At 40.5% G+C, this 14376-nt stretch overlaps 4 protein-coding genes across 5 annotated transcripts in view; 2 read left to right on the top strand and 2 right to left on the bottom strand.

Annotated features, from left to right (window-relative positions):
* Positions 1-553: 553 nt before the first annotated feature.
* Positions 554-1720, bottom strand: LOC125764564 (uncharacterized). The gene is made up of 2 exons (XM_049428929.1): positions 1236-1720; positions 554-1158 (listed from the first exon to the last, which is right to left on the bottom strand). Exons 1-2 carry the CDS (start codon positions 1294-1296, stop codon positions 782-784), a joined length of 438 nt encoding a protein of 145 aa, XP_049284886.1. The 5' UTR covers positions 1297-1720; the 3' UTR covers positions 554-781.
* Positions 1721-3685: 1965 nt separating this feature from the next.
* Positions 3686-12135, bottom strand: LOC125764480 (uncharacterized). 2 transcript variants are annotated; one of them, XM_049428790.1, is made up of 4 exons: positions 11180-12135; positions 8760-9267; positions 5694-5867; positions 3686-5624 (listed from the first exon to the last, which is right to left on the bottom strand). In XM_049428790.1, the coding sequence occupies exons 2-4, from the start codon at positions 8854-8856 to the stop codon at positions 4018-4020; spliced, it is 1878 nt and encodes a 625-aa protein (XP_049284747.1). In that variant the 5' UTR covers positions 8857-9267; positions 11180-12135; the 3' UTR covers positions 3686-4017. The 2 variants fall into 2 exon arrangements, with proteins under 2 accessions (XP_049284747.1, XP_049284748.1); XM_049428791.1 differs by having other exon boundaries at positions 5694-5864; positions 8760-12135.
* On the top strand, positions 6096-7764 carry LOC125764527 (uncharacterized). Its single transcript, XM_049428880.1, has 3 exons — positions 6096-6775; positions 6850-7045; positions 7121-7764. Exons 1-3 carry the CDS (start codon positions 6297-6299, stop codon positions 7457-7459), a joined length of 1014 nt encoding a protein of 337 aa, XP_049284837.1. The 5' UTR covers positions 6096-6296; the 3' UTR covers positions 7460-7764.
* Positions 12136-14004: 1869 nt separating the features above from the next.
* Positions 14005-14376, top strand: part of LOC125764451 (myosin-VIIa) — a 28915-nt gene continuing 28543 nt past the window's right edge. Inside the window, exon 1 of the mRNA XM_049428713.1 lies at positions 14005-14372. The gene's annotated coding sequence lies outside the window, so the exon portion shown is untranslated. The remainder of the gene's footprint in view (positions 14373-14376) is intronic.

Here is a 14376-nt window from a genome sequence, read left to right as displayed (position 1 = left end):
TCTGCTTTCGTATTCTTTTGCTTAATTACATTCTCTTTAGGTTCGTATTGTTTGAGCTGTTGCTCCACTCGTTGAAGCTTTTGTTCAAGCTGATGTATTAAGGCTTCAAGATAAGAAAAATCTGTTTTCTTATCATCTAACACATTGTTTTTTGTTTCACTAGTTACTGTTGGTTGGGATGGAACAACATTATTTCGCCATGGCAAATGCGGTTCTGATAGTTTCGAGGAAATTGTATGCCACTTTGAATAGATTTCTTTCTGACGATGAAACGAACGATGAGGGCCACGAGTGTGCCAGTAGTTACGATTGGAAACAACCCTTGTTGGCAGTACACGATTGTTGAAGTAGGGAAGATGTCCTAAAACAGTAAAGGCCATGAGTTAAGGCCATTTATTAAAGCGACCTATCGATTTACCTGTGCAGGTGGACAAAATGTTTAATCCCGCCAGAATACAGACGGTACGAACGATGTTTCCCATCTTTCTGGTGTTGAACAATTTGTCTTCAGCCGAGTTGCTGAAGATTGAAAGGATTAGCAGTGACTGAAGAATACAGTACTGAACGTCGTTGGTTTTATTGTAAACTGAAACAAGCTTAACATAAGTTTATGTCAGGTATTGGAAACAGTTCTGGGTTGGTTTGTGTACCCTGTAAGAAAGAGTAATGGGGCAGCAACACTTTTATGAAGATTTTCTTTTTATCCAATATCGAGGATCAAGAAGAAACAGCCAGATTTTGAGGAGAAATCGAATCAAATCATTTTATTTCGTCATTTCGATCAATGCGCATTGTGCTTGTGAGTGTTGGGCAGCTTCTCGAGCAGATGTGGCTTCTTCGTCTCCACCGGACGATGGGTAGTGGTGGTCGTCGTAGTTGTTGGCTTATGTGTGGTAGTGGTTGTAACCTTCGTCACGTGATGCATCTTGTACGGGCACGGCGTTGTTGAACCGGCATGATAATGTGGTGGATAATATACCTCCTGCACGTGTTCCGGTCCGGGCCAGGGGAAATTTGTGATCGGTTTCCACGGCACATTTTCCCAGGAATTATACTTAACCGGCTCGTAATTTTGCACCGGAGGGACATCGTAATTGGGCAGATATTGTGGATGGGATGGCGGAGGTCCTCCCGGTTGCTTATTGTAGTGATACATTCCTGGAGCAGAATAGATACAAGGCAATGAGAATTTTATGTAAGGAAAAATTTATTTAATTTTGTTTAAATTTACTTACCAGCATTGTTGAGCGATGCACAGTATCCCAACAGAACAGTTGCTACCAGTACGATCTTCATGGTTTTTTGTGGATTTATTAAGCACAGTGTTTCGAGTGAGAGAACAAACTAGACTGACACAGCTCCGACGTATTTAGTTCGTATTTATACCAAAAAGGTACAATAATACAGGTAACAAAAGCAACAGTTAGGTGTGTTAATCTTTGCATTTCCATAATCTTACTACCTATAACGAAAAGTGTCAGCCTTGTGCAGCTTAGCTTGGTACCAGGTAATGTCTGTGAAAATGTGTTTTCTTGTATTTTAATGTATGAAGACGTATGTAATATCATTTGTCTCATTTTTTTTAGGTAGAGTTTAGATAGATTTTGACCGTTGGTTTGAAGTACGTTGGAAACAAGCAAACCGAAATTTGAAAACGGAAACTGGAATTTGTTGGGGTGTGGCTGCTAATCGCTACCAATATTTAAGCTTTAGTAATGGTTTTGTTATAATAATAAGGTACAAATTATTCCAATGAAAATGTCTTTTAAAAATAAAGGTTTTTTATAGTCCTTGGAATAAGGTCATTTTGAAAATAATGTCCTTCCAATTGACCACAATTGAATAAAATCCATAATTTTCGACAATGTTGGGAGAACTCTCGAGAAGGCAGATTGTAATTAAAATATACTTACGAAAAAATCCCGAGTTAGGTACGAATAAGAGAAAATCACTTGATCGTTTCGCTACCTTTAGTATGATTGCCAATGTGTTGATATTTTTTGGTTAGCTAAGACGTATTTACAAGTTGCTTTTTACCCTAGTTTAATAGATTACAGCTTAAATTGTAATATAGTGCTGAAAGTAGATCGTAAAGAATAGCATCTCTGGAATTTCTCCTTGTCTTGCCTGTATTAGATGCAATAAAGTGGAAGTCTTGGCAATAGTCTTGGATCGATATTCTTTTTTAAGTATATTTAAATTATCGTAGGAAAGGATTTTATTTAAAAAAGAGATTCCAATTTAGCCAAACGGAAATTCCGAAATAATTGTTTATCAAATCAGCAAATGCCAAATATATCTTCAGGGCAAACATTGCATTAAAAGCCCAAACAAAATCTCAATTATCTGTGGAACATATGTTACCCAATACGAACGTTCATCTCCCTAAATTAATACAAAAGCTGTTTCGGGTTTTTTCAATATTGTTTTATTTATATTTTTAATTTACAACTTTTCTTTCCATTTACAAAGAAAAGTCATACAATTATTTCCTAGAAGCTTTTTTATTAATTAAAATGACCTCTTACATCAATAGTTCCCAAAATATTTTCACTTTCAACCGATTCTTCCAACGGTAATGCAGCAATCTTACCGAGATCTAGTCCTTCGAACCATTTTTGTACATTTTCCGTCAAGGTTCTACCGTTGTCGAAAGGACTTGCTTCCCTATGCTCCAGCTCTAATTCAGATGCAGGCTTATCCTTCTCTTCCAGTAGAATTTTTCCTTCATCCTTCTCAGTTTCTAGCGCAGGATCCGTTAATACACGAGATGTATCTTCAACCGTTGATTCCATCTCTTCAGACACTTCCCGTTCACCGTTTGTGCTGTAGTCATCGATACGAGCAGAATCTTCATCATTGTCCAAGGCAGCATCAGGGGTTAGTGTTCGACTGCCGAAAAGTTGCAGCTTCAGCTCTTGTAGTTTGTGTTCGAGCTGTAAGATAACCATTTTCAGCTGAGCAACGTTAGCATTTTGCAATTCATCCGATTTCGCCGTTTTGGTTCCCTTCTCATGATCATAATGATGGTGATGCTTATGATGTTTATGCTTGTGCTGATGATGGTGTTTGTGCGGTTTCTCATGATGAAGATGCCGTCCCTCTGGTGTACTGTCTTCGGTAGTTGTTGAAGGTGAAGAATCAATTTCTCGTGGGAGTGTATCCCTTCCAGATTCTTCATCTACTCGCTGCTGCTGAACAGGGATCGATCTCCAAGGAAGCTGGAACCAAGTGGGATAATGGATCACATCAGGTTCATCGATCGGTAGGACATCTTCGTGCGGCCAATCATAACAAGGGTGAGTCATTTCCACCTCATAATCCACTGGCAACCGATCATTGTAGTAAACCAATTTTCCTGTAAAGAATAATATCCTTTAAAAATAATGTTTGTTTTACGCTTGTTGAATAACTCACCTGCATTTACCAGTACAAAACATCCAACGGATAGCAAAGTGATTAGTGTGGTGATCATTATAAAACTGTGACTTAATTTCATGGACAGAGCTTCGCACGTTTTGTCTGAAAAGGTTTTTGAACGACTGTCACACGTTTGTAAGAAGTGAGGCATTTTTATAACGATCATTTTTTTCGCAAAAGGAATTGGTAATTTACATAAGTACGAGGTACATCTTACCGTAAAGTACCTGTACTGGGTCTAGAAAAAATTACAAGGCGTAACAGGTACAGTGTAGATGAAAATAGTTTATTTGGCAAATTAAGGTAACATGTAACACACATAAATAAATGGTACAGCTCCATTAGCCGTTTACGAAACTTTGTTTGAATTCAAACGTACATTGTATAATGAGCAAAAGGGTGGGGGGACCCGTTACTCATTAGTGTTAGAAAAAAAACACTACTTTATCCTTAACACCAACTTCAAGGTTCAACGCTACAAGGGCAGTAATGGGTAATGGGTGAACAGATTGAGTAAGAGTATTTGCGTTTCAGAGGTCATTATGGTTTCGATTAATCGCTAGCTTCCTTCCCTTCTCTCTCTCTCTCTCTCTTTCTCTAGCAAGATTCCGGTGGTGTACAGTAACGGGGACAATAGTAGGATGCTTTCGGGACGCATAGTTCACCATTAAAAACATAATTCCCCGAACAGGACAGTGTGCTCTGCTTACCATCGATGCAGAAATGATACCGCTCACACCCACTATCGTAATCGGCAAAGAATCCACCCTTCGTGCAGACCGGTTCACAGTGGCGCACGATACAATTCTCACTAGCAGCCGCATCCACATCATCAACCCCTGCATTCGGACACGTGTAACTATCCGGCTGTACGCATGTACGCCCATCGAAGATTTTGCTACCACGGCAGGTAAGTGTTTGCAGCTTTTCACCCCGCTGACAGAAGTAATACTGACGGCACTGGGTGTCCCGATCCTGATAGTACCCATCGGGCCGTTCCACACAAGGCGTGTCCGTGCTGCAGAGTGACTCCGGCGTACGTTGCCGTACCCCGTGACGACACTTACCATCGATAAAACTATGTCCCGGTTCGCACAGGTACGATATTTTGTTCCCATTCGTGCAGAGATGATAGGCACGGCAACCAGCACGTGCATCCTGGTAATAACCGTTCGGTTTTCCCTGGCACGAGTTAACGTCCTCCACGGGGCACTGGTAGCTTTCCTGCGGTACACAGTTTTCCCCATCGAACACGTACCCGTGCTCACAATGGAAGGCGGTCTTAATGCCATTATGGCAGTGGAAATATGCACGGCACGGACTTAACGATGCATCGTCCATGGCGGTAAAGTCCTGATAAAATCCGGACGCACGCTCCGCACAATCCGCTGAGTATGGGATCTGATGGCACGTTGTGTCCAGTACCGCCTCACGGCACACATTCTCCAGTGCATCGTAATGGAACCCGTTCGGGCAGGAGTGTTGCTCGACGGTACGTTTTGCCTGGCAGCGGACATAGTAGGCACAACCTTTACGAGGATCAACCTGATAGCCATCGGTGCGATGTTGGCAGATATCCCCCGTTACATCCAACCGTGGACAATGATGAAGAAACGATGGAACACACTGCTGGCCGTTGAAGATCGTCATCGATGGACACTCGTGGCGGCTAACTAATCGGCGAGACTGACACTTAACGTACGATCGACAGTCGTAGGATGTAACCGCAAGATGGTATCCATCCGGAAGAAAGTTACACCCATTTTCGTCGGCTACCTTCCAGTCATGGAACTGATCCGATGTCCGGCAACTTGTACCTTGGCTGGAGAGTCGACAGCGTTTGCTGCGTTCGTCGAATCGATATCCTGAAGGACACTCCAACACATCCAGCACCTGATCATCTGCACAGAGAAGATATTTGGTGCACTCCAGGCCATCACTCGGCAACACGTGGTTCCCATCGGCGAGTCCGTAGCAGCGTGGATCTGCTTCGTACCGGATGCTTGCTGCCGTTGCTTCCGGACTCTCGCAGACAACGTCCTCTTCCGTGGTACAAACGTTCCCATCAAACCGCATACCTTGGGGACAGTTTTCGATAGTTGTAATCTTTCCACCTCGACAACGGTACGATCGGTGGCAACCCTGCGAAGTGTCTGCGTACAATCCGTTCGTTTTTCCAACACAGATAGCCTCGTAGCAGGTGCCTGAAAAAGGGACACAAGGAGAAATTGTTTTAATTGCGGTTCTGTTAGATTTTATAAGCTTAAATTTACCTTCCGTTCGGACACATCTTTGCTGGTAAAAGTCAAACATTGCACCATCGGTGCAGCTGTAATAGATCGGTTGATTTTGGTAGCATCGATAGTAAGCGCCACAGCGCGATCCCGGCAGCGAATAGAAGAATTCATCACTGTGCGTACACGCCACCTCTTGGGCTGTAGTTCCTGCTGGGTAGAATGAAGATGGAATTAGAACAAAAGAAAAACAGTGGTAAATGAATTAACCATCAGTGTCGTCATTGAATTCTAATCCGTTTCAAGTGTTATTGGAAGGTTTTTTTTTAATCCGGATCTCACCAGATTTCGAAGCTGGAATCGAGCGTCTGACGTCAATGGTTACCGGTTCTTGTTGGCGGTTCTTGTAGTAGGGTAAATTCCCATCCCTTTAATGTGTTGTTGATTTAATTTTAAATTGGAATATTTGATCAATTCTCCCGCTTATCGTCGTAGAAGGCTATTTGCTATTTCGGGAAGCAAATGACGGATGGTTGCTTTAATGTTTAATTAGTACCGAAAAGCTAGGAAGCGATGGGAATATCATCGCAATAGGCATAGAAGTATTTGGACTGTGTACGACACCAGTTTGCACCGGTGAAGATGAAGCTGTGGAAAATCTGTTTCTACCTGCCATGGGTATTTTCGTGCTATTGTGCCCATATAGACCCCACTGCGTACGATAAGAGCTATGAGGAGATACTCAACCAGGAAGAAGATGCATTAGGCGTAGTATTTTCGGAAGAGAGTCCGTACAGTGGCCAATATCCAATGTCGGACGATGAAGAAAGCTTTGTGTTTGAAGATTGGTACGGCGCAACGGTGAGTCTTGATGCAGACGTTGAAGTTGATGAGAACAGTACCGAAAGTTTCGAAGCAATAGGACGCCTCAGTGAAATGCCTATTTTGGAAGAGGATTGGTATATGGATGGAATGGAGTCAAAGTTAAAGATCGAATATACACCATATTCGGCCCTTCTATACCAGGAGGATGAATTTGGACTGGAGTTCTTGTGTTCAGGATATTGGTTGAAAAAAGACACGCTGCTGATCCGTAGTGACTGTTGGTCGAGCAAAGATGGGTAAGTGTTTGAATGAAGTGTACATTAATTGCGATAGATTAAATCATTAATATGCTTTCATGTCTGGCCTGCAGTCTGAACATTGAAGATACTGTTGCAGAAGTTTTCTTGAAAAATGATTTAAATCTGATGGTTTTACGCTTGCATCCAAATTTAAGTGAGTCTCAAGAACAACAGGAACTTCATTTGGCAAATATTCGCGATGATTTCCCTGTGTCCATTAACGATTGTGCATTGTATGTTCTACGGGACGATTATGCACTGTTTGAGGTAATGTGCCAACGTTGTTAGGCTGTCCTTAAGGAGATAGTAGATAATATTCTTAATGTTTTCGTCTTTCGGTAGATGTATTCTTGGACCATCCGGCCGTTACCTTTCAAACAAGCAAAGGCATTGTGCCGCGAGAACCATATCTGTCTACGGACTCGTGCATCAGCGGCGTACGGTTTGGATTATGCTCTAATTTGTGACGAATCGCTTGCCGGTATGCTAACCACGGATCGAACGAAATACGAGCGAGTTTTCGGCAAATTAACACTAATGGACTTATCGATTGCAAAACCTTGGATTGATCAATTTCTGAATGATGAGATCAATGGAGAAAATGTAACCCAAGACCTTTCGCTTTCTTTAACTCCGATGCCACCAGCTGAGATGGTCGTCCTGGAAGGTGAAGTTATTTGAGTTCTTGTCTGTTCAAGCAGATACGCAGTTTGTTTGAGTCTGCACATAAATCATGCATCAATTAGCACGTGAGTGAATTTGTAACGAGACTGTATTTGAATTCTAACGAACTTATTCCGTCCACCTGCCGTAAGAATGTTAACGCAGTGTGAATAATAATGTTAAATTTGTGCACGATCACTTCGCACTCGTTTGCCACAACGTCGGTGGGCTCATCATCATCATGGTAATGTACGAACTGGCCATCAAGCAAGGGGAAATAAACTGTCACTTCATATTATGCAGAGCATGTATGCGGACACCCCGCCGGTGGAATTTCGACCAAATCGATAGCCACATCGATTTAATTCCACATTTCGATACATTTATTCTTCCATCCCGGATTCGCTAACAAGGCATTAAATTTTATGAATGATTGCACGGCAACCACACAAGCACGTATCGTGCTCCGGGTTTGTTTCGTACCGTTCGAACGATAAATCAACCGATTAGAGTTGTGCCGGAGGTGTTTCGTTTTGTTTGAGCTTCTACTTTCGCTTCGATAAGACTGTGAGAGTTTTCCAATCAGTTGGTGATTAGCCTATGAAAGGCTGGTCGTTGTCGCTAAAGCTGTATGATGATGATGGTTAATATGGGGTTAGAGAAAAAGTTATGTAGTTATGTACGATACGCAACGATGTCTTTGACAAAAAGATCGATTGTGAAAGGATATAAAAGAAATCATCCCAAAGACCTAAATTGTTGCTCAATGTCTGGTTTACACGAATTGTTTCTACGACGTTGTCGGATAGCTAGTTCTTGCTCCGATCATGCCATAAGTTACATAAAAAATAAAATACTAACACGAATTTGAAGTAAAGTAAGTTGTAAAAGCTTTTTACTGAATCAAGAAACGTGAAATTTTGCCAAAAACCCAACGAATCTATTCTAAACTGGGACGTTACAAAAGTTGTGGACAATTGTAAATAAACTGAAGTTGTAATTAAATAATTTACAATTACTGGAGGTTGCGTAAACTTTTATTTAAAAATGTTTGATGTTAAGTAGTTATAATTTTTATATTTTTAAAAAGTATATCAAAAGAACATTTCGAGCAACCTAATGAACTGATAACAACAAAACCATCTACAAGAAGAAAATGTCGTTTGTGAGTGTGACGAAGAAAAACCTACGAAGCGATCTCTTAAAACCTAGCAAGATAAGCGCAGTTTATCGGCCCGGATCTATGTTTGGATAAAAATAGTCGCACACACAATCCGAACTATTCTTCTCCGGTTCGGTTCTGTTAAGATGGGCTTACCTCTGGCAAGGACGGTCATTGCCAGCGCCGCAGCAGTCGTTATGAGTTTGCATAAATTTCCTTTCCTCCGTGCGTCACTCCGCCCGAAACTCCACATCCTTCCACCGTGGCGCTCGCGTGATCCTCTTGCTCTGCCTCCTGTTGTGCCTCACTCGCTTCACCCAACCAAAAGAGCGAAACCAAAACGCCAGCAGGTCTGTCGCGTCCGTCGCGTAATTCGATTGAGATGTTCCCGACGAACCGATCGTGTTCGATCGTGTGTGCGGTTCCGTTAACGGATTTAGAAGCGTTGTTACGCACCGCAAAAGGCACGCTAAGGGGGGTTTGGTTTTTAATTTGATTTCGTTATTTGTTTCTCCGGTTGCTCGCTGGTCGACAATCGCGAGAGGTTACAGCTTAATTAGCTTCCTCCGTTGTGATTAGCGAAGCTGTCTGACGATCAATGTGAACTGAGCTTGAATGAGCCGCCCGAGGTGCCTGGCCTGTATCTGGATGCTGTGATAATTCGCTGTATAATTGAAAGCGGAGAGAGACAGAGAGAGAGAGAAAAAAACAAAAGTGCAGATTGATAGACAAGAGCAATTTAAAGTGTACGGTGCGTGGCGGTACACGTACCGGCACGTGACTTGATGGCGCGGTGATTGACTCGATTATTGGCGTATCGGAATGCTAACAAGTGTAAGTGTGTCTATGTGTTTGTTTTATGTTATTCTCTAACGCAACATGCATGCAAAAGCATTCACGCCGACATGACGACGGCGAGTTCGTGCCTTTACCATAGGCCAACACGTCGGAGGATCGTCGCTAAAGAGATGAATCTAGAAAAAGCAGAAACCAGTTCGTGAAGGCGGATCTAGATTTAGCGTTACGTGGATGGGTTAGAAGTTTCCGCGCGTACCGCTGCCCCGCGAACCGCTAAGCCGATTTGGTTTAATGCCGACTTTAATGGACGATGTTTACGAGATGTCACCGATAATGCGCACTAAAACACTAATCTCTTTTTTTATGTGCAAAAAAACACACGATAGAGAATAGTGCCTGAACGATGCATACTGTTACGCACGATTGTGTGTGAAGATCGAACCGTTGTCAGCCACACAAGGCAGTGCTTCACATGCTCAGCTGTGCAGCACATTATTATCATCGCGGGTGAGGGGGGGTGGGTTTTTGTAATGCCTTTAATATGTCAAGGTTCTACGGTTGGCGCTTACGGACGCATTCGGTGTTGTATCATCGGTAGTCCATCGATTAATAAGTTGAAGGACGGTGTTGTGAAGTGCGTACAGTTGAACGTTACCGGAACTAAAGATTCCTATCTGTTTGGTGAAACTATTGAGATTTGGTACTGTAGCGGGTTCGTCGCTTGCAGTCTTTTGTTTTGCAAATTATATTTTCGTTCTACGTGGATAGCTTGAAAAGCGACCAATGTTTAACAAACAATCTATCAGGTGAAACTATTGAGATTTGATACTGTTGCGGGTTCGTCGCTTGTAGTCTTTTGTTTTTCAAAATGTTTAACGAACAATCTGTCCGGTGAAACTATTGATATTTCGTACTGTAGCGGGTTCGTCGCTTGTAGTCTTTTGTTTTGCAAAATGTATTTTTGTTCTAAGCGCATAAATCGAAATGTGACAAATGTTTAACAAACAATCTATCCGTTGAAACTATTGAGATTTGGTACTATAGCGGGTTCGTCGCTTCTAGTCTTTTGTTTTGCAAAAACTATTTTCTGTCTACGTGGCTACATTGAAGCGCAACAAATGTTAAACGCACGCAGATTTAAGACCAAATCAACATTTATAAAGTTCTACTGTGAAACAAAATCTTATGTTTGCGTGAGTAAAGAAAATAAATCATTCTATTTGTTTATCACTTCCAGCACACGTGCACGCGCAGACCTTGACCTCTGATTAGATCCGTGCGTTGTATACTAAGACTCTCGTTTAAGTATTTTTAATGATTTAAAAACATGCTGATGTTAATTAGCGTTTTAAAACCGATTGATTGCTTATTGATGCACTGTGAACCATAATTCGAAATGATTACACAATGTTATTCATTTTTCAACTCTTGTTTTTCTCTGTTTTGTTTTTGATTTTTTCCACTTGAATTTATTGATTCAGTACGCAGGTATATGCGATTATCGGTAAAGGTGCCAGTGCGAAAACAAACCACTAAAAGTTACAAATAAACTCGTTGTTGAAGCATCGTTTCTCGCACTGCCGGAACTGATCGTGCCGGCTACAATTGGTTTTCACATGCACCCTCGCAGGTGTTTTTACCCTTACCGGAAGATCAATATTTTCTAACGCACAGAATGCACTAAACCCTCTACCGCATGCACAAGCACAAACCGACCAGGGCAAACCTTTTAGCCCAAAGGTTATCGGCTTAATTGATGAGGTGTAATAATCACTCACTTGATGGTTTTTTTTCTCTTTTCTTAATATCCGTTGCTCTTTATCAACGATTGCCAACAGGCAGATGGTTATTGTTACAGCACGTCACCGAGGCTTAATTACATGGCACAGGAACATAGTCCGTAAACAGCTGATCATAAAGCACACTAACCCTGCCAATATACGCCACACACATAACCTGATCTACGATCGGATAACCAACGTTATGTATAAATATTGTGATCGTTGCGTGTAATCTCCTACACGCCTAATAGGACGCAAGCGGATGTGACTGATCATCCGGCTTTCGACTGAATGAAGGCAGAGTCGCCAGCGTGTCTCCCATTTATAGGTCGGTTGGAAGAAAAAAGTCTCCCCGGAGAAGGAGAGAGAGAGAACCTACACGCAAGAGCAACATCATGCACAGATCGATCGTGTACGATCAAACGCAGATGACGAGATGTCCATCGTTGCAAGGCGTGAGATTATTTCGGGTATCCGCCGATGGGTGGGTTTTTTTTTTGACCGACAAGCTCAACCAGTTCTGGAAGAATCAGTTTCAACGTCCGTGTGGTCGAGATGAAAGACCGGCTAAGAAAGTGAATGGTGTGCGATTGGGAGAGGGGTGGTGGGGGTGTGAGCCGATAAGGGTGAAGTATTCACTAATTTACACAATTTCAGGATGTTCTTACGTTACATGACTATGATGATGAAATTTCTAATCTCATCAGATTAACATAAGAGTGTTATTTTCTTTTGTTAAAATTGGAATTCAAGTATTGTTTATATGATGAATTATGTTTTATTAATTTTAATTTTGTTTCATATTCTAAAATAAGATTTTTTGGAATAAATTTTTTGGCATGTCGTCGAGCGCATGGTGGATAAGAAATGGATGAAGATTGTTATATTCAAGTGTAATTTGATATACTTGACGTATGCCGGCCATTTTTTACATAACTTTTCGAACGAAAAAAAAAATAAAGTAGGATGAGATTCATTGAATGCTTTAGAAAAACGTTCGACAGCATTGTAAATGTATTAAAAATCTTGGAAATTAGAACACACTTGAATGCCCAATGCTCCATGCAGTTCCAAACGAAAATGATCATGCGCCTCCATTTAATGTTTTAACCTATACATATTTCGTTTGTTTTTTATTTTCTTTCTTTTTAAGGTGAATTTTAAATTTTTGCCTTTTTTTATTTATCCTAATGATCGTTGTACGAATGAACCGTAGTTAACGTGATACTGATGGTGTGAGATAGATTTTTTTTGTGGGTCATTTAACATCTTTCGGATAGTATACATTTGCATGTTTAATTAACCATGACTTTGCATTTTTTTTTCTATTTGATTTCCACCAAACGTGAGACAATTTGACGCTTCTCTGTCTGCGAAAGTCTAAAGTTTCGGATGACGACTTCTCGGCATGAAGAGAAAGATGAATCATCTTTTGTTCGTTTTTTGTTCGGTGTCTTTTTCATCATCATACAATATCTATTGCTAGGAAACATCGTGTTAAAGGGAAGTTTTGTATTCTTTTTTTTCGGCCGCCCTGCTCAACGGTATCGTTTACCAAATGCTGGTGACAGAAATAGCGGTAATTGATAGCCTATCGGCTGTTTTACAGGCTATTTAATGACTATGTAAATGATCAATACCAGAGGTAGAAAGACTACCGCAAAGGGCGTGTATAAGAGTGGCTACCGACTTTAGCGGCATAGGCGTTTCTTTTTTTTCTCGAATGAATTGTCAAATAAATGTTTAAACCTGATTTATAGCAATGGGTTTTGGCACCCGTAAGCGTCACTAGAAAAATAATCATCATATGTTTACCAACAGAAGCATAGCTGCTAATGAAATGATCATAAAACAATAGATTAATTTAAAATTCAACGGAAAAATAGTAAACATAGCAAAATAGCTTTTTTTACGGATAGTGTGAGATCATCTTAAGCAGTGGAAATCCGGGAGTGTGAATCCAATAGCATGGGATGAAAGGAATTGGATGTAAAGTGTTAAACGAAAGATGATCCTTTCGGGTGGAAATATTAATAAACCATCGTTAGTCGTGATCAGTGGGTCATTGTTCGCTGACGAACAGAAACCCTTTCGCAATGAGTCATCTTAGGTAGAAGGTTGTGGAAGGAACATCTTTGAGAAATTCAATTGTGAAACGGAAAAGGAGTTCGTTATGAGGTCATTTGAAACGGTTTTACTTATTTTTCGTTTAAAAGAGTTTAAAAGGAAGTTAATAAAATAAAAATGTGTTAATAACCAAACATTTGTTCAGTCGGTAAAATGATATAGTCAGGATAAATTTTACAACAGAACTTATAAATTGATTATTCAATGCAAACAGTCTAATTCAATCGTTGGACGAATTCTATCGTTGGTTTTAAAATACATAATAATTATTTATCTATTTATTTATAATTAATAATTACGGCTTCGGCCGTATTGTCAGCCTCCGAAGCTGAAGAAGTACATTTTTTACAAGGCATTTCCTCCTTGTGTTTTACCTTATCGCGGGCATACTCGGTTGTGATAGTGCGTTTTGTGATTATTGCTTGTTATAGTTTTGTTATATTATTGTGATTGTTTTATTATATTGCGTAATTTATTATTGTTTAATTCTAATATAATTTACATTATACCTTTAACTCTAATAGAAATAATTGTTTATTCATTTAAGTATTCTTTTTATTCTATATTTAAGTAAGGATTGAACTGAGTAAGTTTGAACTGATAAAAATATTCAACTCAAAGGGATTTTTATAGTAATTGAAATGCAAGTATATCTGGTAGATAAAAATTTCTATAACGTTTAAATTGGATTTAATATCTTTTCAAGAAAATTATTGAAAATCATACAACGAAATAAAAAAAAACGCAGACATTATTTACACCTTTTATTAAGATAATAGTCATTCAAAAAATTGTAATACCCACTACACTTATCAATCGGACGCATAGTGCGAAATGTTCTTCGCTCACCTGTTCGCGCAGTAATCGCCTTTTCGCGGCGAGTAAAGATGCGTGAGTATTAGTCGCAGTTTGCATTACGGCACCTTTCCCAGTCCTACACGCACACTGCCATACCGCATTTGGTAGGTAGCCCTCTCCCCGTCTGTTCAACGTTTCGCTGGGTTCAGTTCATATCGCGGAAAGGCGATAAACACGCAGCGTATTCGGACGCAAAGTGCAGTTTGTAA

This window comes from Anopheles funestus, chromosome 2RL (assembly GCF_943734845.2).
Source record: "Anopheles funestus chromosome 2RL, idAnoFuneDA-416_04, whole genome shotgun sequence".
NCBI lineage: Eukaryota > Metazoa > Arthropoda > Insecta > Diptera > Culicidae > Anopheles > Anopheles funestus.
The sequence above is the reverse complement of the archived record's forward strand: the minus strand, read 5'-3'. Positions and strand labels throughout refer to the sequence as shown.